This window comes from Anser anser (assembly GCF_964211835.1).
Source record: "Anser anser genome assembly, chromosome: 5".
NCBI classification, from domain to species: domain Eukaryota; kingdom Metazoa; phylum Chordata; class Aves; order Anseriformes; family Anatidae; genus Anser; species Anser anser.
The window spans coordinates 58,307,102-58,330,831 of NC_139725.1; the positions used below are offsets into that span (position 1 = coordinate 58,307,102).

Sequence of the window (23,730 nt, forward strand, 5' to 3'; positions counted from 1 at the left end):
GCAATGCCAGGCAGATAAGAGAGAAATATAAAAATGAAAGCTCCAGCTACAGGGTTTAAAACTACCTCAGTCAAGGTGGTAGGTAAAACTATATACACGTCATACAAGGTAAAGGATGAGAGAGTAGATAGGGGAAATTCACAGATGAAAAACAGACTCCCAAGTCCCCCATATCAGTGGACATTTTTTCCCCAGTCTCATGACTCTGAGGCCATGGTTCATGATTTTGGGACTTTTGGTACCGGTGGCTGAGAAAAGTCCTCCTTGAAAACATCAGAGAAATGATGTTGCCAGCCAGATTTATTTTATGATACCTACCGGATTTTCTAGAAAATGTACCATGGTCAGAGGAATTGATTCATAATCAGGAGAGCCATCAGGAGCCCCAGAAATGCAGTCATAAATTTGAGGTTAAACTACAAAGCCAGTCATGTCAAAAGGTTGAGGGAAGCATAGATTTTGGAGCAGATGTGGTGAAAGTGAAGAGCTGAGAACAGCCCGGAGACTGGCAAGTTTTGTGCTGCTGTTTCACACCCACTTTTTCCCCAGACATGAAACCAGTAGGCACTCATGCTTGATGCCTCCATAAAGCTAGCCCAGCTATAACTGACAGCCTTGGGAGTGGAGGCTATTTAAATAAGGCTTCTGTTACTCGAGTGGCTTATTAAAAAATTAACTTGACTTTCTACTTAGCTCATGCCGAAATCACTGAGTCTTGGAAGAAAGATTTGAGAAGGGGATTCCCGTGCACAGCTTCTCTGGAACCCCCTGGGGTGCTCCCGGATGTTTAAAACAGCCAATCACCAGAAAATTTGTCACAGAGAGCTAATGTGAAGATGAATACTGCTCTGGATTCCCAAAAGAACAGGCAGGGGTTAGGGAGTTGGCCCTCACTGGTGGTGTGGTGGCCGTGTGAGGCAGATTGTGACTGCTGCAGTCTGCCTTCAGCCCTCAGGCCTGAGCCTTCCTACTGCTGCGTTAACAACAGCACACACCGGGGTTTTGGGATCACCCAAGTGCTCTATCTTGTGGCCCAGGTGGTTCGCGGGGCCCACTTTCCAACCCTTGATACAAAGGTGTGGACAAATCTTGGCTCTCTCCTCATAGCTCTTCAGTGATCTCTTCTTTGTTCATCCCTGTCTACTGACAGTTTTGGGCCTCCTTCACATTTCTTGGGTGGGTACCCAAGAGATGCCACGAGAATAATGCCAACAAACAGCTTGCTTTGCCGCCACCCTCTTGCCCTTAGTTTCTCCCCAGGAGCTCCTTAAGGACACCTTCCTCCTTCTGGGCCTCAGTCATCCAGGCCTTCAAACAGCAAACTCCTGCCAAACCTCCAACATCTCTGGTCAGAAAGAAGCACACCGAGACACAGAAAGGCCTGTGCTAGAGCCATTTTCACCTCAAACTACCAAGACTCTAAATCGTCTCTGGGGCAGCAACTCTTTGCCTGGAGTTGCTGGAGATTTCTGGAATGAGGCCATGTATATTTTCACCCTTCAGTAAGCGCAGGCAGGTAGCCATGTGTGACAGCTGGACCAACACAAGGCCTACAGAAAGGCCTTTAAGTCTGGGCATGAGAAAGCAAAGGACAACAACAGTGACCCTGCAGCCAAGAGAGACGCTTGTCCCAGCTAGGAGCAGCTGGGTTGCATCATGTCCAGAGATGTGAACATTCAATCCCATCAGCTCTCAGGCAGGCAGGGCAATCAGTGTGGGAATGGCATAGCCATGCCTATGGCTTGTGGTAGCCTGAAGCTGGCACCCAGCTGTGCTCCTGGACCCACAGAAGCTATGTGGCCCCTTGGGCTCTGCTGATGACACACATAAACAGAGCGATGCTGTTGTAACAGAGACAGGTAGATGGCACGTGTTTTAGTGACGTGTATTTATCCTACCTTGTGGTAAGCTTCTTTGCTTTTTTTGTAAGATGGCTGTGGACTGTGGCTCACTGATGGCTCAATTTGTTTCCCTGTATTGGTTGTTCTTTTTTTTATTAATGGCCAAGGGTTTTGTCCAACCACAGCTTGGTCTTGCGTGCTGTTGGCCTCACCACTGAGCCCTGGCCAGAGTATGTTCTCTATTACAGATCAGGTCACATCCTGCCAGCCTGTCTTCACCTGGTTGTGTCTTTCTCCATATGTGGCCTGTGCATTGTCATAGTTTTCTTTTGCCTTTTGCCATCCTGCAGTTGCTTTCCCCATGTCTATCCCAATTCAGTCAGTGATTTGCAATCCACTGCTGACCCAGGAGAACAGCATCGGGTAACTTGTACCTACTTTGCTGCTCAAGTTCCCATGGAAGCCAGAAGATGCTGGCTCAGGGGACAACAGTGTCCACTGCCATGAGGCAGTGACACTTGCAGAGAATATTTACTCATAACCAAACACATCTCCTGGTCATACTCACAAATTCACAAGCTTCCCTCCTTCCTCCACTGACACCTCTATTGCAACAGGAATCACAGGCGTTCCCTGCAACCAGAAAATATGGCTGTCCCTTTCATCCCACTGCAGTTCGACAGACCGATTGTGGCGTAACAGTGCTGAAAAGTCAGTGCAGAGAGGATGTCAGTAATAGGAAATACCCTCTGCCAGCAATAGGAAAATGCAAAGATGCTGTTGAGCTTTGCCCTCGTGACACTATATTTTCTCTCTGCTGTGGGCAATTTACTGGTCTTGGTACTGCCCTTGTGGATCTGTGCAGGAACCACTGCCATGTGGGAGCTGCACTGCTGCTGGTAGCGTCATATTAACTAAGAGGCTGCAGGAAAAAAACAGAGCAAAAATATGCCCCAAATAATTTTGCAGCCTTCCAGACTCAGGCTCACTGACAAATTGCTTGTTGCTGATAACTCTAGTTAGTTTTCACCGAAAATTGTTTTACTCTGGCTGAAGTGAACGTGGCTCAGCAGGTGGGATCTGCAAAGCCTTGTGAAAACCGCAGTGCCTTCTATTCTTGAAGCAATCCTATTTTTAACAGAACAGTTAAAGATGGTAGTTATGAGTGCTCTGAACTCAGACACCAGTATTTCCTCCTCTTCCATTTACCCTGAAACTCATTTTCTTTGTTCCTTCTTGTTCTGTGATTCACTCTCAACTAATTGGAGAACTACTGTTTTCCTTTTTTTTTTTTTTTGCCAGCCGGGTCACCTCCTATAGAGATAACTCATGTACCAGCAGCAGGGTTTTCCCCTTAAGACTTTAGTTATACCAGTAAAAACTGTGACGCTCGAAGATTCCTCTTGGTAACCAAGTGTCTCTGACGTGTCTGTGAGCCCACTCCTCTGTCTGCTAAATCTCCTGTTGTGTCTTGTCCATATCCTCAGCAGACATCTCTTTCAGCCCTTTGTACACCTACCACTGAGTATCTCATTCGTGGTTGGGACCCTTAGACTTTACACTGAAAGATATGTAAAAATCCCAGCTACCAGCTATTCCTCACAGTATCCTTCCTTAGGGATATCAAAATCATGCATTATTTCCAGTGGACCCTGTTCTGAATTTCCCACTTCTCAGCCTTTCCACTCCAGTAAGACCCTGCTTTCCTATGCAATGATGTAACCCACCTCACTTTCCACATATGAGACTGAGTACTCAACCCTTTGTCTTTACAGACTTCAGGTCCACAGCATGATATTCTTGGAGAATATTTTTGTCACATGCTTTCTTCCACCATGCAGCAACCAGGTCTGAACTGTAGATGTGTTTGATGGCATGCATCTGCACTAAATACCCTGCTTTTAAAATAGCCTTGATCCATGAAGAGAGATAAAATCAAAGTAACAATAAATTAAGAGCCAGGTTCTCTTGAGCCTGACATGCCTTACAGAAAGCATCCATAAAGATGATGGGATTTCTGCCAATATGATGGGATCCTTGACTACCTCCTACTCCAGTGCTCCAATATATCCCCAGCACAGGAGACATCACAAAGCAAAAATAGTGTCCCTTGTATACACTGGCCCCAAAGAGTTGATTTAAAGCAGTGATTTTCGCACAGCCTACTGAGGAGGCAAGAGGTAGAGGGACGTCTGGTAAACCCAGTCAGACCTGTGTGAGACATTCACAGCAACCCTGGAGCGGTGAGGAGATATCCAGGTGCTTTTGGCCAGGGAAAAAGGCTAAAAGAAAAACAGCCTCAGGTGGAAATAGGACAACGACAACCCAGATTAATTTCAGCACTGAACTGCTCATTGCTTTATCTAAATACACCCCATGGCACACCGAGAACACAATGCATGTCAAGAATAGGCAAGCAAAACCTGAGCTTGTGCTGAGCTCAGGTCAGATGTACAGGTACTAAGTTGCGGAGAGCAGCCACAGAAACCTGTCCTCATATTGCTGCAGCCATCACTCCAGCCACGTTCCCTCTGCATTGGGACCACAACTATTAATGTAAGCCATATCATGACCCTATTTGTCACTGCAGCAGTACTGCTGTCTGCTTCCCCACTCCCAGCTCTGTCTGTTTTGGGAACCGGTGACCTATCTGCACTTTCATAGCCTCTTGTATGCAAAAATAAAGGAACCTGGCTGGGAATGTAAAATCATTCTGAATAAAACTGTGAAATTTCCATTTCAGCTCAGAAGAGATTTGTCAGGGCACCCAGAGGTAGTCAAAACACAGTCCTTGATTCAGTGCTATCTGTGTGATCATGATGAGGCTGTAAACTCCGTGTCTGTCCAAGAGGCATGGGAAATGCTGAACCTGAAAGAGTCATCTGCAGTTTCAGGCAGAAACCTCTACAGAAGAGGTGCTCAATTCATACTCTGACTATTTGTTTAAATGTAGTGTCCTGTGTACAGACCTATGGAAAGCTCCTCAGAAGAAAATAAGCCTGCCCATTGGCTGTTGAAGAGCAGAGTAATGAGGTTACTGGAAGTTGAAGATCCACTTGTCTGAATGCAGAGATGGGTCTAAATAGTATCACAGGAAAAGCAGGTGAAAACAGTTCAGGTGCACGTCAGTCTTTGGCAGAGGAGCAAACTTTGCTTTAAAAATTCCACAGGAGCTTGTATCTATAATCTGTAGTGTTTTCTATTGCAAAATAAATTAAAAATAAATAAATAAATAAATATGAGGGAAGGTACCAGGGAGATAAAAATCAACTAAGAAGACCCTATGAGAAACTAAATATGGGAAACAGAGTTCAGTTTGATCTAGTCATTAGGGGAGCCTAGCTCTTGTAGGATGTTTACCCTTTGCTAAATTTCATTTGATGTAAGAAAGATCCGTTCTGACCTCAGAATTTCTCAAAATTTCTCAAAACTAGGATCCTTTAAAGTCTCATACTGATTCATTCTGCCCATCTGCCAGCGTGATGCAACTGCTGTTACCAGTCTGTGACTGTATCAGAAGACGTGTGGTCTCCTTAAAACTGTAGCTACTACACTGAGCAATGGCTATGCTGAATGCAAAAGCATATCTGCTTTTATTTAAAAGCAAGGTCTTGTGTTTGCAGAGGACAACACTGAGCATGGTCACAGAATTTTTTTTCTAACATGGCAAATTCCAATATATTTGGTGGGAAAAAAAAATAATCTCAACTTAGTCTTGATATTTCTGCGTGTCAGTGATCAACAGTACTGTGTGAACAGAAGATGGAGAAAAAAAATGAAGTTTGTATATCCAGTCAGGCACTATAGACCATCAGGCAAGCATCACGATAAAATGCCTGTCTAGTTTTTCCATCAGAGAAAGGATGAGAGGAAAGGCTGGGTGTGAATTCTCTAATGGTCTACCAAATGAAGTCTGGCAATGCCAATGCCATTGGCATTTTAAAGTAGTTTAGTATTCATGCCTCGTGCTTGCAGTGATCATCATATCTAACCTTACAGCAACCTGGATCCTCCCAAAGTCTTTCAGTCTTAGTAATCACTTATGTCTGACTGGAACTGAAATCGTTTTGTAAGGAAAGAATACATTTTGTACAGGAAAGGGAATTTGTAAGGAAAGCAGATAGCAAAGAATCATAGTCATAGAATGTCCCAAGTTGGAAGAGACCCTCAAGGATGAATAAAAGATTCCTTCAACTGCAATGAGCTCTAACTAACACAGACCCAGCAGCACTTTATGCCTGTTACATCAATCACAAGGCATTTTAGATTGTGAAACATCACTAGAGTCTACGATACTGAAGCACAAATATGCAGCATGGAAAAGCAGCAACCGAAGCAGAACGAAGCCAAATGCTGCTAAGCAGAATGAATGCCTTATCTCAGAGTTAGAAACCACTTACTTCTTTTTTTCCCTGGCCGTTGCAGAGGAGATGATAAGGCACTCCGACTTGTGCCGCGCTCACAGGCTGATCTGTAGTCACTTCAGGAAGTTGCCTGCAACACCACGTAGTCATAAGTGTCATGAGCCGAAAGAAAATACATTGCTTGTGACTTCCTCAGGGTACCAGTGTCACTTGTAGCTAGGTGCACAGTTATAGATAGGAGGGTGACTGGAATCCCCCAGCCTTGAAAATCGTAGTCCTGTCATGACTTGAGAAGGTCATTGTAAAAAGGCATCTATATTAACCACGTTGGGAAGATCCGCTCCTGAAAGTATACTGAAAGACTGAGAAGAGGCAGAAGAAACTGTTTACTAATTACTGTAAGTAGAGGATATTCAGAAAGGGGAAAAAACAAATGGTCAGGACAGGAAAATGTGACATTAGTAGGAAGACAGAGGAATAAATATCATTATGCTCGTGGGCCTGTGAGTAAGCACAGCCCCCGGACTGGGGGCTATGACGTTTCCACTGATCAGAGCACAGAGGTTATCAGAGTTTCTGCAACGCTGCTGCAGATTCAAAGGTCTCAAGAAGTCCCGTGAAGCAGTCTGTTCTCATGGATGTCCCCCGCATTGCCTTCAGACACTAAATGGTGCCTGCACACAGCGCTGCTTTTGCACCGTGGACTCTTGCACGCATGAGACTAGCCACACATTGCTGCTGCCTTTCACAAGTTAGCAGCTAAGGAACCATGGCTGCATTTTAGGACGAGGCTCGTGAGAAAGGCCCTGCTTTCTGCCCCCCCCATGCCCAGCCAGGCAGCCCAGCACATTTTAGTGGTATTTGAGCTGTTGCTCTTTGCCTCCAGCCTCTATTTAATCCATCCTTCTTGCTGTTTCAGTGAAGCTGCAAGTTGCAGGAGGTAAACTTGGGCACTGCTGGGCATGTGTGTCCATGGCACGATGGGCTGGCTGACAAAGGAAGCAGAGACTGACCAGTGCAGTCAGGCGAGCAGCTTAGAAAAAAAAAAAAAAGAAAAAAAAAAAGAAAAAAAAAAAGAACTTAACAAAGGAAGTAATTGTTTTCAAATTCAGTCACTTGTAGAGGGGTGAGAAGATGTAAATTCAGATCTTGTAACTTGCAGACTGCATCTGTGACCAGGAGTTTCATCTCTTGGAGTCCAGTCCTGGGTGTGCACCTCAGCCATTGTGCCAATGTGCTATGGAGGGACAGGAGAGCAATGAACTGCCCCAAAGAGTTATCAGAGTTTCTGCATCATTGCTGCAAATTCAAACATTTTAAAAAGTCTTCTGAAGCAGCTTGGGCTGCCAGGCTCTGGCAGACGAAGGGGATATCTGCAATCGGTGCTTATTTCTTATTTGTAGAGTGGATAAACCCACCCTGGGCGTTACAGATATAGTCACTTATATATGTATTAGGTTAGGCATTTAGATGGATGAGGAGCAGTATTACAGCCCAATAGAAGGGGGTGGTAATATCAGGGAAAGACCTTTCTGGTGCCAGTGGTGCTAGAAAAGACAGAGTACCCGGAAGATGAGATGGTGGTTTGAGCAGCTTCAAGAAGAAGCAGATTTGCAGGGCAGTGAAGAGTAATGATAAAAAGGACTGTAGGGGCAAAAGCCTTAGGTCAGGCTTTAAGTGACAGAGGAGGGAGAGATCAGTGTTACAATGCCAGCTTAGACCTCGTTTCTGAGACCTGTTCCATGTGTCATGCCAGATAACGTGTGACCCTGAGCAGTTAGAACGAGATTTATTAGATTTTTGGGCAACTTCCCGATCAACTTCCCCTGATTCCAGCTGTGGTGAGGTGCTTGCAGCCCTCCCTGAGGGTCTGTCAGTGTCTGCAGAGTGCTGGGGGCTGAGGTAAGCCAGGGAGGAACTGGGTTACGACCAAGGGCAAGCAGATTACTGAATTTGCTTTTTATAGCTGTATCGAAAGTGACATATTTCCTCTGGAAAATAAAAGAAATGCTTGCTGTGTACTTTCATTCTGGGGTGAAAAAGTAACTTTGGTTCACTTCTGCCAGAGAAGGTTTCTGGGGAAGGGTCTTCTTGTAAAAAGCACTTCACTCCTGGTGCCCAGGAGGAACTGGGGTAGAAGAGTTCAACAAGGCCAAGTGCCGGGTCCTGCACCTGGGGCACAACAACCCCAAGCAGTGCTACAGGCTGGCAGATGAGCGGCTGGAAAGCTGCCTGGCGGAGAAGGACCTGGGAGTACTGGTTGATAGTCGGCTGAATATGAGCCAGCAGTGTGCTCAGGTGGCCAAGAAGGCCAACAGCATCCTGGCTTGTATAAGAAGCAGTGTGGCCAGCAGGTCTAGGGAGGTGATTGTCCCCCTGTACTCGGCTCTGGTGAGGCCGCACCTCGAGTACTGTGTTCAGTTTTGGGCCCCTCGCTACAAGAAGGACATGGAGGTGCTCGAGAGAGTCCAGAGAAGGGCGACCAAGCTGGTGAGGGGTCTGGAGAACAAGTCTTATGAGTGGCTGAGGGAGCTGGGGTTGTTTAGCCTGGAGAAGAGGAGGCTCAGGGGAGACCTCATTGCTCTCTACAGGTACCTTAAAGGAGGCTGTAGAGGGGTGGGGGTTGGTCTGTTCTCCCACGTGCCTGGTGACAGGACGAGGGGGAATGGGCTAAAGTTGCGCCAGGGGAGGTTTAGGTTGGATGTTACGAAGAACTTCTTTACTGAAAGGGTTGTTAGGCATTGGAATGGGCTGCCCAGGGAAATGGTTGAGTCACCATCCCTGGAGGTCTTTAAAAGACGTTTAGATGTAGCCCTTAGTGATATGGTTTAGTGGAGGTCTTGTTAGTGTTAGGGCAGAGGTTGGACTAGATGATCTTGGAGGTCTCTTCCAACCTAGACAATTCTGTGATTCTGTGATTCTGTGATTCTGTAAGAGGCTGAAGCCAGCTTGGGAGCCTCTGTCTGTGGAGGAGACTGGTGAAATTTGTATCTGCACCAGCTCAGACTGGTTGGGCATAGCACTGGATCCAGTTTGTGCATTGCTCCACACCCATGATTTCCACCTTGTCCTTCTCTGTGTAGATATCAAACTCAAAGGAAACCATGGAGAAGGTTGGGCATGATTCTGAGATGGCTAAAGCTGATTTCTCTGTGTAGATGACCATTCCTCATTCAGAGACGTGGGACAGGAGAGAGGGGAGTGCTATCTGACCTGAAGAACTGGAAATTTCATGGGGACTGGTGGGCTTCTCTGTGATACATGTGAGCACCAGGTCACAGCTTGCTTTAGAGAGCAAACGTGCACTCAGATAGATACCTGCATGATTATGCTACCTGTTATGTATACGTGCTCACACTGACATAGGAGTTAGAATACCCAAATAGAGGCACATACGCATTTGCCAACTAGACGTTATGGTGACACATTAAAAGTTGTGTGGTCCTCCATAGAGAAATGGAAGATAACAGCTCTCTGTGCCTCCCAATCTTCCATATGAACCGGAAAAACATTGCTATTTAGAGTCACTGCTGGTTCGTGCCTCTATCAGCGCATGGCCTGAATCAACATCACCCACGATTATTGCCCTAGGGAGTTAGGGTCAGATGTCAAGATTTCACACTGGAAGATGCTTTCAAAAGCTTTCGACAAGATCTTCAGTGACTGGAGATGAAAACACAGCTAGCACTTCCATGTGTGGCAAAAAGAAATCAAACATTTCAAGTAAGTTTAGTCTGTATTCAGTAGAGATAATACAAGCAGTACAGCAATATAAATTTTGGCCTGAATTATACTGTACTGATGCCATATCCAGGCAGAAAAAAGATCAGATAAAGAACCATTTGTAGCAGAAGGCAGATAAAAAACCATTTGTAGCAGAAGGCAGAAACTCTCTGGCCTCTGTCTAAATCGAATTGAAGTAAATGGAAACATTTCTTTGCACCTCAGGGAGTTTAAATACGGCATTTTGAGCATGTTTCTTCCTACCTTTTAGTTGCTGGGTGCTATTGAGGCAGGTACCATGTCTAAGCATGTTGAACTGCATATAAGGTGTCTTCACTCTTCATCATCTTCATACTGGGGTACACAGACTTTCAAAAAATTAAGGAGAAAAGAGTCCAGCTTTGTGTTAGCTCATGGCTGCATAACACAGACCTTTCTTGGGATATTTCCAGCACTTTTAGAGAAAATGATTTGCACCATTGACCAGAAAACAGAAATAACCATGGAAGTCTGGTGGGGTCCAATGTCTTTGAAGGACTTTCAGGCTGAGTTATTCACTCCTCTTTTTCATTTGGAAGCTATTCAGAGAAGCTGGTAGAATATTTGGCATTTCTCTGCTCCACAGCACACGAAAATACTCAGTGTTATCTTCCCCTGCTCATGACCAAAATAAAGAATAACAAGAACCTATGAATGGAGGAAACCTCAGATTCCCTGTCTGTCCTACCTCCCCACAAAACTCTCCAGGACAGCAATGGCCAGAGCAGGGCTAAGGAGCATGGAGGACTGCTGAGCTCTGTGCCCCTCTCACCAAGAACAGGGTGGAAATGTCTGTGAACAAGTCCCCCTGCACAGGAATGATACACAGCTGTGCTAATGAAGGCTCTCAGTAGCTCGTGACACAAGCCCAGTTTAGCTGTGACAGTGGCTGTGATGCCATTAATCTGAGGCAGGGACAAAACCCAGCAGCGCTGTTTTTTTTTTTGTTTTTTTTTTGAGTTGATAACAGGATCGACCGCAGGTTGGATCCCTCAAACGAGATACTGTGGGATGAGCAGTGTGATGAAACCACAGCTCAGTTTCCTCCCAGCAACTGTCTGCGTGCAGTCTTCCCCTTGCACGTGCGGGGCTGCTCCATTCCACCTTTGCAAACAGGCCAGGTAAGTGGCAAAAGAACTAACGTGGCTTTCTGGCTTCCCATGCACATCCATCTCACAGCACACATCCTGCATGGAGTACAGAAACCTTACCGTATTGCTGCTGGAAATGAGACGCAGAAGTGTCAGCTGCTGAGATTTTCAGCGTGCTGGCTTTTCTAAGCATGATGTGCACTGCGCTGTCATAGGGCAGGATGACAGAGTCAGGTCACTTCTGGTTTGTGTGGCTGGGTAATGCCTGCACCCCGCTTCTGTGCTTTAAAGCTCTCCTGATTTCAATTCACCTGCTTTTGTGAGTGACACATCGAAATCTGCCCTTCCACTGCTTTCACTGATGCAGTGATGCACCGTGTGCCTAGGGGGTGGAAATCTGTAAGTCAAACGTGTGACTGATCGTGCCCTCTTCAGGCAGAAGCCTCTCACCCTGAAGAGCAAAGCCCTGTTTGGTTACACAGTCCTTTGCCTTTAGGCACTGGGATTAACATCTACCCTGGCAAGAGCTCCCTGGCACCGTGCGGTTGATTGTCACACGGTGCATTTTAGAGACCTTTAACTTTACTTATTTCTCCAGGGCAATAACAGATTTATCTTCTGTATGAAAAGAGTAAAGAGGCATCAGTGTGCCTGTGGAGGTCCTCGTGACAAGATGGGGTACATCACTACCTTAAAAACAGCAACCTCACCAACACGTACTACTGCCACTGGCTCACCCACAGCCCAGGCTGAAATTAGTAAGTGCTGCAGCAAGAATGGATTTGGCTCTGCGTCCTCAGGCCTTACCGCCCATTCACATTATTATTTCATATGGCTCAAAATGCCACAACAAAAAGTGGCTGAAAACCATGAATACATCCAGATAGCAGGTGGAGACTGCAGCCTGGACCACGGAGATGCAGCGTAGGCTCAGCACTGCTGCTGCCGCTGCACATGCAGCCAGGTTGCAGACAACAGACAATTGACAGATATGTCTGGCTTTTTTTTTTTTTTTTTAAGAAAACACCTCCTCATACTAGGAAATTATAACACCCTCAGGGTGAAGAAGGTTACACTTGTCAGTGTGTGCAGGAAAAGGGTGCGGCTCAGAGAATATGCATGTGTGATTTTATTACCAAGGCAAAGAGGCAGCACCTGAACTCTGGTCAACCTTAGCAGACGCTGAGCGAAGAGCCAACTGCAGGTCTCCGACACGATCTGAACTCCTGAGCAACCACATTTATCCTGTGGTGTAAATATGGAGAAATTCAAGCTGGTTTTGCACCTCCTGTGCACAGCACTGTAATTTCAAATCTCACTTTGCTTTTCTTTTTCCTTGCAAGCCTTCCATGGTAGAGCCAAAAGCTGGTGAACTTGCAGTATTTCAGTATACATTGAGGGGACGAATTAGGAGTAGGTTGGACTTTATCCTCTGGCAACCCAAAGCCTGGTGCTGCTGCATGGTCCTTTTTATTTTTAATTACTATATCTCGGGTTAATGGGAAAACGGTGTCAATAGTGGAAACAGTGTCATAAAATTTGTCCTCTGGCTTGGAAACCCCAGGGAGGTAAATGGCTCAAGGACAGGGAATCGGCACAGAGAGCAGGTGCCTTGGACAAACCTGGGATCAGCCAAACCCCACTCAAAGACCTCAACCATATATCCAAAAGGCTTTTTTCTCCTGTTGTTCCTCTGCAAACAGGCTCAACAAGAGGTTCAACAGGCTTTGGTGTTGATACTACCTCACCTCCTCCTCGCACGCTCAGGGAGCCTCACTGCCAACTCTCCGTGGCAAAGACCCCATCAAACCCCCTCGGGGAGCTGCGGTAAGTGCTCTGGGGGTGAGGGGCTTTAGGAAGCTTGTGTTCTGCCAGGGGAAACTGCCACAGAGCCGACCGGTGCCCGCGGGTTACCCTGTCACATCTGTGCTAGGACTTCACTGCCGAGGGGCACCTTAGAGAAATGCCGCAGGCAGGAAAGCAGGAAATGTTTTGCAGAGCAGAGATAACGCTGAAAATAGTAGTCGGCTAATGGTTTGATTTACTGATTCGCATGTGCAGGAGCTGCCATGTAAGCATCACAGGAAAAGGAAATGGGACGGAGGAGGAGTGGGAGGAAAAGGGCATGAGGACAACAAAATGGGTCGGCAGATTTAATCGGGCACGGGACTTCATGTTCTGGGTTTTCTCCTGAGCATGATGCATTGTGCACCTCTGTGATCACACACGAACGCTGAGGATGCGAGTCCACTCTTTAAAAGGAAATGTCTGTATTTATTTACCAAGATGGGCAACTTGCGTCATCTTGGGCTTCTACTGCACCAGAAATTCCCTCATGTATATGGTTGGAAACACCCTGGGCATGCTAGCCCTTATCTAGAGCAAACCAGCCCCTGAGTCACAAATCTGAACTTCGACACCTCTGGGCGATGGAGAAGTGGTTGCAGAGCCGGCACATGAAGGTGGAGTTGTCCTCCCATGCTCCGTTTCTCTGACTTTCTCAAAAAGCTCCTTTTTGCAAGAAGACCTCAGAGGTCTCCGTGACCTCCCTGCAGGGCACTGAGCCCACGCAGCAGGCAATAGGAGACACAGCTGTGCCAGCAGCACGTACCTCCCTCCCTAACAGCATCAGGGGGAGCCTGCTGGGGGCGAGACCCTTGCGTGTGCTGAGCCCAACCAGGTTGCTGACAGCAATAAACAGACACATACAAAACATGGATATGGTCGAGGAGGCCTCAGCCATCCCAAAAAACTAGGATATGCAAGAAGAAGGTGTCACAACACTTCTCCTCTGCACAACCATTTTTCTTCAGCCTTTACCAGGTATTTTGCGAGATATCCAACTGCACTTCCAGTGGGGAGCCCTGAGAGGTTACACAGGCTCTGCTTGTTTATTCATTTCGCTCTACCTTCTGCGTGTTGTCGGCTTCCACTGGGGAAACTGAGCTTCACACGTGGTGATGATCTGGGTGCTGACACCACGCTGCTGTGGCCAGGCCCTGAAACCACCTCCTGCAGTTACACAGCTACCTATGATGCTCCTCTTGAGGCATCTTCTCTGGGCCTCGAGGGATGCTGGTAGGTGTGAGAGGCCCCTTTCAGCCTCTGCTGCTCTATTGTCACGAGCGACTTACTGTTTTGGAGAAAGGAAAGTGCCTAATTAAGATCTGACATGCAGTTAAAGTGAGGGAGTTAGTGGAGCACATATCTTGAAGTATTTTCTTCAGCTTTTTTCAAGCAAATTCCCTGATAGAGTCAGAAATAACAAGTATGGATTTCCTTGAGATTTCTAGTTATGTACACACACTGAGGGGAAAAAATCCAACCTTTTCCCCTTCCTTTCCCACCAGTTTTTCAGTTCCTTTTACTCCATCATAAAGAAAGAACAGTCAACAGAAAAATCCACTGGAAATCACCCTTGAAAATGCTGACTTCTGGAGTCTGGAACATTTTTTTTTTTGATATAAATAGATCTTCCTATAAATTTGTCTTCCTAAAGACACTCGGGATTTTGGCTTGTGTTCATCAGTTTCCTTTCCCTTAAACAATGAATTTACAGCTTTATCTTCCTAACATGGTTTCCATACCTTACTTGGTGCTGGGAATGTATTTCTTGAAATTGTATTTGTGAAGCAACCGTGTTACACAGGAGGATTCTTTGCAGTACTGCAAGGATCCCTTCCCTTGCCTTTTCTCCTAAGACTCTAGCAGCTTCAGTCGCATCGTACGCAGAGCTACTTGCAGAAAGACAAATGGTGTAACTTCACCTGGTGCTGGTGTGGTACAGAGGTATTTTAGCACATGGGGCTGGAGACGGGAAGTCTGTCTGCCCTGCAGTCTGCGGTGTGTGGGAGCGACACCTGAGTTAGCTTTCTTAACGTGAGTTTGCAAAGAGGAAGCAAAGCTCTGCGCGCTCCAGGTTGCTCAGATGCGGGGCCCTTTTGCAGTAAACCTTCGTGCAGGCAAATTTGCAAGACTAGCATGTAGAGAAATGCAAATATCTGGTTATTCTCCACCAGCTTTGGTAGAGTATGTGGACAAAAAAATGGGAAGGAAACAGATGCAACTCAGTGCTGGACTGATCTTGTGGGCTCTTTTCATTAATCACATCTTTGCACCTTTGTTTTCTCTATTTAGAGAGACAGCTGTGATGACTGCTTCTTTTGAAGATATTTTGAGATGAGGTGGCACAACCCCACCATATGAGACCCAGAAATTAGTACAAATTATAATATATATATATATATAGAGAGAGAGAGAGCTAAGTGTAAAGGCAAGAAATTCAGAGAACTCTGCAGAAATCAATGCCAAGATTCCTGCTGACCTGCCTGGGTGAAGGTATCACAGGATGCTGCCAGTGTCACCACTCAGACCTCAGCCAAAGAGAACCTCTTGCAGGAGAAAGGCAGGTTGCAGTCCAGCTGCAGATAAGCAGGTCAAAATAAAGCACAGGCTTTATTGGGTATCTAGCATTAGGCTCCCAGTGCTAGATATCCAGGAAAGCACCAATACGAGCATACCCACAAAGCCTGACTTCATTTTTGCCACAACAGCCCCCACACACTGTGATGTCCCATCACCTCTGGCGACATCACAGCATTTTGGGAGCAGTGGGAAAGGGTTGTGAGGACAAAAGAAGAAGGAAGATGGTCCAGAAAGGATGCAGCTGCTTTGCTCTGCTTGTTTTCAAGATGCTTTCAGTCACAGGGCAGTTTGGGTTGGAAGGGACCTTGCAGATCTTCCAGTTCTAACCCCCTGCCATGGGCAGGGACACCTCCCACCAGCCCAAGCTGCCCAAAGCCCCATCCAGCCTGGCCTTGGGTATCTCCAGGGATGGGGCATCCACGGCTTCTCTGGGCAACTTGTTCCAGTGCCTTGCTGCCCTCATAGTAAAGAGTTTCTTCCTTATATCTAATCTAAATCTACCCTTTAAAGAAAAAAAAAAGAAAGAAAAAAAGGATAGGATAGGATAGGATAGGATAGGATAGGATAGGATAGGATAGGATAGGATAGGATAGGATAGGATAGGAAAGATAAATGATAGGATAGTTTTCTGCCATTTCAGTGAGAAGGATTTGGTCTGACAAATGCCAGAGACTGTACAAAGGTGGTTGGCAGCAAATTGTTTTGCTGGCTCAGCTGCATGCAGTTTATGTCAGGCTGAAGAGTGCGCTTCAAATGTTTTGTGACTTGAGGTCTTATTTCTAGACCTGAGCTATGCAGTTAGATCTGAGCCACTTTAGTAAGTAGACCTCTGTTGGAACAAAATCAGGATCTCCAGTGGCTGTTCCTATTAGCACGTGGCAGCAGTTTGAAAAAAAAAAAATGCAGTCTCGATCTGCTGGTTGATTGAATGGCAGCCTGGGATGTTTCTACTAATTTTGTTGCTCTGAAATGTTAATACAGACTGGATACCCGGATGATGTCTCTAGAAAGCTTCTTCGCAACCCAAAGGCTTAAAAGCAGGGGAAGAGAATAAAAGCTGGAATATTATTTATTATTAAAGGCATCCTCTGGTGTGTTGTAAAAAATTATGAGTGTGTCATGGTGATCTAAAATTTTTGCACCTATTCCTAGCAAAGTATGCTTTCTCTTAGAATACTGTCTGTTATCTCCCTGTTAGAGGAGGGTGTTACTGGAAGCATCAATGGACAGCAAAACAATAAATTATCATCTTATGTTGCCAAAATCCTTTTGAAAAATACTAACAGCACGGTGGTATTTACTCTTCAAAGTTTAATCCTTTATTTGGGAATGAAGAGAAGCAACCTCTTGTAGTTAACAACCTTATGAAGCTCAATCACAAAATCACATGAAAGGCTGTATTCAAGTGCAACTTTATAAAGTGAATTATTACTTCATTGAATAAGTAATTTAAAATAGTCTTAAATGAAAAATCAGATTCTATCTGCTCTCAATCTTTTTTTTGGTAACCACCAGATTACAAATAGTCTCTGGTTCTAATAGGCTGTTCCGTGTCTGGTACTGAATTTCAGTTCACTTTATTTTAGCATATTTGAGGGGAGTATGTTTATCGTATAACTAAGGGGAATTTCCAGATGGAGAGGAGGAGTTAGTACTTACAAAGCTGGACTCTGAGCTTTTCTGCTATTTTTTTTTTTTTCTGAAGAGGAAAAAACAAAACAACAGTTCCCTTCTACTGATGCTTTTTCATCTGGCTGTGTAGGTGGTATGTTGAAATAATAGTTTGATGGAGATGAAAGGAAGCGAGAGTACTCCGTATCTTCTATCAGCAGGGGGAATCCCAGCTCTTTAAAGAGCATGTGCAACTACACATGAGTAGTGTTATTACAGGGTTCAAAAGAAAAACCAGCCCAAACAATCTCCTTCTCCCCAGACCTTCCCTAGAACTCCAGTATGCATAAAAATGGGCCAGGTCCTTGGCTGGGGAGGTTTCTGCTGGCTTTGGAGTATGGCCTCTGGGCCTCACAAGCTGTTTGTTTCACCCCAGTGCTCTGTGCTGAGTTCAAAGATATCATGCTGGGTTGAAGCATCTCTTGCAGAGAGATGCATGGCCTCACTCCGGAGGTGCAAAGAATGGAGACTCCACCAGCCCCCCAGTTTGGTCACTTCCCATGGTGTTTTGTCCCAGTTGTCATCCCTCAGAAGTGCCTCCTTTATTCCAGTCCCAGTGTGTCTGGGCTCCACTGAAGCCAGTACATCATTTATATGTAAGGAGAACACCTGTTTCATACAAAAGGAGCACAACTATTTCAGCCTTCTCATGTAAAATAAAGCAGTCTTTAGTTCCTGGTATTTTCTTCGCATGCGAATTCAAGGTACAAAAAAAAAAAAAAGGCATAACTCTGGGAACCCATTTTTAGTATAAACACAGAAACCTAATATGAACACACCTTCTGTTTAGCCCACATCTAACCCACAATCTGTTTCCTTACTTAGAAACCATGCTCTTCAGCATCTGAGATTCCCAGAAAGCTTCAGCCGAGTCTCTCCACGTGCCCAGTGCTAAGCAGCAAAACACCTTTGGATTCAAAGGTGTGCACGGAGAAACCATGGTCACCTTTCCTAAAAGCCTCAGTAAGGGAGACCCATCCTGCTCGCATCAATGAGTCCTTCCAGAAAATGCTGCTGCATCTGAGATTTACTTTCAAATTTCTATTGTCATCTTTTTCTTTTATGTATGGCAATCACACAACTGTAGTTCATGGCATCCCCAGATGGTGGGGAGTGCCTGTCTGTGCCTGTTGATTCTTACGAAGCATTTGGTTGTTCTGGACAAAAGGTGTGATGAAGAGGGGGGTGGAAGAGGGTGAGGTCTGTATCTCTCCCACCAAAAGTAGGACAACTACGTGGGAAATACATTTACAGTTCAGAAGAAAAGCGGCTGGGGAACAGACCCGGTGACTGGGGAACTTGGCGCTCAGAAGGAAGTCCCGGTCCCTGGGCTATTTTTGTCTTTCAGCAGACAGCTGTGTCAGATCTACTGAAGAACCAGCCCTGACAGCAGTGCCCGAAGCACAAACTGCTGCCTGCCAAAGGTCACGCCAAAGGCCGGGCTGTGGCGATAGCTGGGACTCGAGAAAGGAAGCTTTTCTGTGCAAATATTTGTGCAATTAGCCTGCACGCGGTCACTGAAAGCCGAGAGGTGATTTAACGGGGATGAATAAGGACTAAAGCAAATAAAGGGCTGAAGAGCAGAGCGAGCCCTGAGCCTCTCACGGGTGGGTGTTTGCTCTGGTCTCTGGGCTGGTGCAGGTAGTCCCTGATTTCCCTTTCAGATCTCTCTGAAGAATGCACACATGGGAGGCGTGCAGGTAACATAAAACAGTAAGAGTGGCTTTACTGGGGCCCAGCGGTCTGTCTAGCTCAAGATCCAGTCTCCAGCAGTGTCTAAAAGCACTCCCAGGGGAAAAGCCGTATCACAGAGGCAGCATCCTCTCCCCAAAGCCTCTGCCTGACCCCACAGGGCTGCAGGTCAGAGTCTATGTCAGCACTGATCTTTCCAATACTATGCATGAGAGTGCAAAGATAAAATAATTTCTCTACAACCCTGCCTAAATTTGTCAATGTATACATGCTCACAGGTGCAGTTCCTCATGCTGTAGTGCTGTCCTGGGAGTGGTCATTCATTTCTATTCGAAATCTCTTACTTCTCCTGTTTATTTTACGGAACAGCATCCAATGCCTTTTAAATCCCTGAATCCACCACATCTAGGAGAGAATCATAAAGTCTGGAACTCAGTTTGGAAATAAATCTCATTGTTCTTTGAAAGATGCTTGTGAGCACTTGCCTTGTTCCAACCTTTGCTCACAGGTGGTTGTATCTGACATTTCTATTTTCCTGTAATTGTCCAGTTCATCATCTCTACCTTTTAGTAGTGTTGACAGTGTAAGCATTTCTTCACACTGAACCAGGCATATCTTTTAAGCGTACTAATCAGACTGCTCATTGAAAATATTGTTCCCTAGTACATTGTTTATTAACCTCTCGAGATACTACCAAGCAGAAAAGTCTGTCATCAGCCCCATGTTATACATGTACATGATCTGTCTTCTTTCTGAATACAGACAACAGTTTTTTATTAAGTTCTCTCCTTTATTATGTCGTTATTAATTTTACTACTTCTCCCTTGTGATATTCCAGCGCTATAGTTAAGCTTCTTGTGGTCTTAATAGATGTTGATACACAATCTTTCTTTGCTCTGAACTGTTTCTGGATAGTTTTAATTTCACTGACTAATTTTTCGCGTTTTGTTACTTCTATTTTATATTGATTGGCAGCTATTTCCCCCCTTCACCTTTGTGGTAGATAACTTTTCTATTTCATATCGATTCCTTCATCTTGTCGCTGAACCAGGATGAGATTTTTAGCATGTTATCTTTGTACACTTGTCTGACTTTCTGTCTATCTGGTAAATTCTTCATCAGAGGATACAACTTGCATTCAGATTTTTCTACCCACATTTTCTTCTACTGGTGAATCTGGACAGTAACTTTACTCAAGTTAGAGAACTTAACTTTTTAATTCAGAGCAGTTAGGGCACCTAATGCTTCAAGTAATCAGATCACAATCATGATGGCTGGTATTTAGAGGGTGACAAACTTTTCATTCAGTGAATAGTTCACCATGGTTTGCTGTAATGAAGGATCTCACCTTGGGCATAGTACCTGCTGTACCACCTGAATGCTGTTTTTCTTTCGCCTGCATGCATCACTAGCATATTTTGCCCATGCTGAAGCCCTCCATGAATACAGAACTTTTATTTCCACAAATCAGACAAGGGTTTAGTGAATAATGGGTTTAAGGAATAACTCTTTCTGATTTCCTCACTATGCCTGATGTCTGCAGCAGATTATTCTCCAGATACTCTTCCTCTTTTGCTCAGCATCTCTGTAAATCTGACTTCACAGCAACTCACAAGCTGATAGTGACGATGTAGAGAACCACCACCCAGGAGGCCCTTCCTTATCAGCAGTTTTGTTACTGCAATCGGGAAAGTCATCTCACCAGGCTTCACAGGCATTAATTGCATCAAATTTCTTCACAAGTAACATAACTTCCTGTCTGCCTCAGTTGTTACCGAGCTTTCTAGCACTGATATAAATGACTACAAGTTCTTTTTTTTTCTTTTTTTTTTTTTTTTCTCACTCAGCCTTGCTGAGTTGTCTGCCTGCAGAGTTGCATGACGTTCACTTTCTCAGACGCTCTTTGGTGTTGTTAGTCTAACCACCTCTCTATTGCCCCCCGCTAAAAATAGGTGGGACCTACGCAACAGCCATTTTTTTTCTATTCCTGATGTAAAACCTCTACCACAAATACAAAACAAGCAAAACCAAACTAGGTTGCCTCATACCTGTTGTGCTGCCTACCTACAGCTCATGATTTTATGATTCTGTGATTCCCAAGTTGTTCTGCTTTGCCTTTATATGTCAGACTAGCAGTCAAAATCTTTTTTGTTGTGTTCAGGCTAGTGTTTCACATCAGCTCTACTTGGATGAAAACAAGAAAGACCTGAATGCTCATGAGAAAATACCTAGTTTTAGGAGTTTCCACGATCAGTTCTGCTAATCTGTAGGCATTCACATCTACAAGTGAGACTGACTCTAAACCACTCTTGGGTCACATACATCACTGTTACAGTAATTAATAGAGAATGAAACATCATTTACAATATCTGGCCCAAGGGAAGGTGCTTGTGAGACAAACTGTGATGTTGGGAGTGTCTTTTAAGAAGAGGAGAGAGAAAAGAGTGCCAGACAGTAGCAGTGATTGAACATGGGTTTGAGAAAGGGAGAAACACTGTGAGCCAGCCAGCCTCCCACTTTGGGAGCTGCTGCAGTATGTGGCAGGGCAACGTGGTAGCCACCAGCATGGTCCTGGCTCCTAGGTCCTGGATCCCATCCCATAACGGGATGACCAAGTCTACCCAGCACTTGCCAAGATTGAGGGACTGGCCTTTCTCCTGGCTGCAGAGGCTAATATAGGTGGAGGAATGTAAAAGTCTTGAGCCAGATGCAGGCATCTTCTGCATAAAGGCAGAAGGCTACCCAGGCAGGTGGCTGCTGCATCCCACAACCCAGAGCATGGGTGCTGCATTGGGTAGGGTGAGGAGGGTCAGATGGAGCCTGCAGGGAGTAGTAAGGGACATAAGGATGAAGGAGTCATCGCCATGTCTGCTCTAGGAAGTCAGGACCTAGTGGAAGGTATTACAGTCAGAGGAGGCACAAAAAGGTCACGAAGAGTGGGCTGGTGTAGGGAGGGCAAGGGGATTTCTTCACCTGTGGCATTTTGGCTAGGAAGTCAGGGAACAGGAATTTGTGCTAGTGAAGGCTGTTGAAGATGAAGAGGGTGTGAAGACAGGAGGTTTTAGTGTGAGCACAATGAGAAATGTCCTAGAGATTGGCATTGCTGAAAGCAAGGGCAGAAATTATCAAATCTGACTGCAGAGAAATAATAAGAAAGGAGAAGGAAAGGAGAAGGGATTTGGCATGGAGACATTAAAAGGAATGGGATTAGTTCAAAAAGTAATTTTTATTATAGGAAAGGCAGTATTTGAAATGGTTGTGGGACAAGTAAGACTTCATAGCTACAGAGATAACAGACTAACAACACAGGTGAAACTATCCTCAAATAAAAAGTTACTGTGAAAGGGAATAGGAACAAGTTTGCTGGGGGTGGGCGGGCTGGCAAATGGTGATGCTGCCACCACTGGTAAGGACTGCACAGATGACCTGTGGGACAGGTACTAAAGGATTAAAATGTGACTCCTGGAGCAGACAGGGATGAAGGTTCACCAGGGAGGCTCTGGGTGGAGTCGGTGGGACCCGCCACCAGGGCTGTGTTAGCTTTAGGGGCATGGAGAAGCTCAGAGGCAGGAGGCAAGTGGATGTGCAGGCAGTATCAGTTGTCCTGAGAGGTGATGCATGGAGTCACCAGTTTTCTGAAACGAAAGCTGGCTGCAAGAGAGCTCAGAATGACTGCCTGAAACGTAGAACGGGAACGGAGAGCTGCTTTGGGGAGCTAGGGAGAAGAACCTGGCTAGCAGGGAATGGCAGAATCTCTCAGATGAGAGTACGATCACGTCAGCTCAGAGAAGAATGAAAAGAGAAATTGGTGGACCTTGTAGAAGACCCTTTTCATCCCAAGGGAGCCAAGAAGCTTTGGGGGAAATGGAGAGGGCAGAGATCTGAGAGAAGAAACCCTTGGAGGAAAGGCTTATGAATATGAAATCTTCACAACCCAAGAAGTTCAGCAACATAAAGGTGCAAGTTCCCAGACAAAATACTTCACACAAACTCTCTGTTGCCCACGTGTGCCAGCTAGCTCAGTGGGACAGGCTGAAGGATTGCTGTCAACCCAGGGATCCTATGCTTCAGGGCTGAGCAAGGACCCTGAACTTGGGGCTAAACGGGACCTTTTAAAGACAATCTATTTCTACCTACTCTTCTCAGCATCGTGTAGACATCTCTCATGAGAAACACAAACCTCTGAGCGCCCACTCTGCCCGTGAAGTCCCGGCAGCCCGGAGTGAGGAGGAGGACACCAGAGGTGCTGGGGTTGCTGCGGGGCTTTCCCACTGCCACCCAGCTTGGTGGTACCACGCTGCCTTCCCCCTGACTCAGAAAATTTCCTGAGACTGCCCTGAAAGTCCTCTCTTTGCAGACATCAAACTTGCTTTTTGTTGTTGTTGTTGTTGTTGTTGCTTGGAATCAATCAGGGAGGGTTTCAAAACGAAAATGAAGCTCTCTAGCTCCTCTCTGCCTGTCTGTATGACTGGGAAATAGAGTAAGTCGCCGGGAAAGCACATGTCAGAGGGGAATCCTTTTACTGTCCGTCTCTCTGTCCATCTGTCCCCAGGTAGGGCCTGCTGGCCAGTTGGACAGCCCGCCAGAGGTGCCCTCAGTAAGGAATCAGAGCTGTTCCAGCCAGGGCCACCACCACCTGGTCACCGGGTCCAGGCCCAAAAGGCTGCACAAGAGACATCCTGAAAGCAGCCCTGTTTTTGTCAGAAAAGACAATTTTCGCTTCTTACCCTGGGGCTGGAGGATGATCACCACAGCCCCTCTCAGGTGTGGGTGCCTGGGTTCCTCACAGACACACGTACTTGGTGCCACGTGCCTGGAGAGCGCTGCCCAGACAGCCCCAGGGAAGGAGGCCTCACGCCGGGCCAGGAGCAGCTCAACAGAGCT

General features: G+C 45.8%; 1 protein-coding gene across 3 annotated transcripts in view; it reads right to left on the bottom strand.

The window, feature by feature from the left end:
• GPR132 (G protein-coupled receptor 132) overlaps window positions 1-23,730 on the bottom strand; it is an 88,371-nt gene that overhangs the window by 14,831 nt on the left and 49,810 nt on the right. Inside the window, exon 2 of one of the 3 annotated variants that reach the window (XM_083838007.1) lies at window positions 6,242-6,335. The exons of 1 other annotated variant lie outside the window; for it this stretch is intronic. Coding sequence is in view for 1 of the 2 variants with exons in the window: in XM_083838006.1 (XP_083694132.1) it covers window positions 6,242-6,364 (123 nt within the window). In the remaining variant the exon portion in view is untranslated. Of the gene's footprint in view, window positions 1-6,241; window positions 10,915-23,730 lie in introns of those variants that run through there. One more of the 3 variants, XM_083838006.1, reaches the window with a different exon arrangement.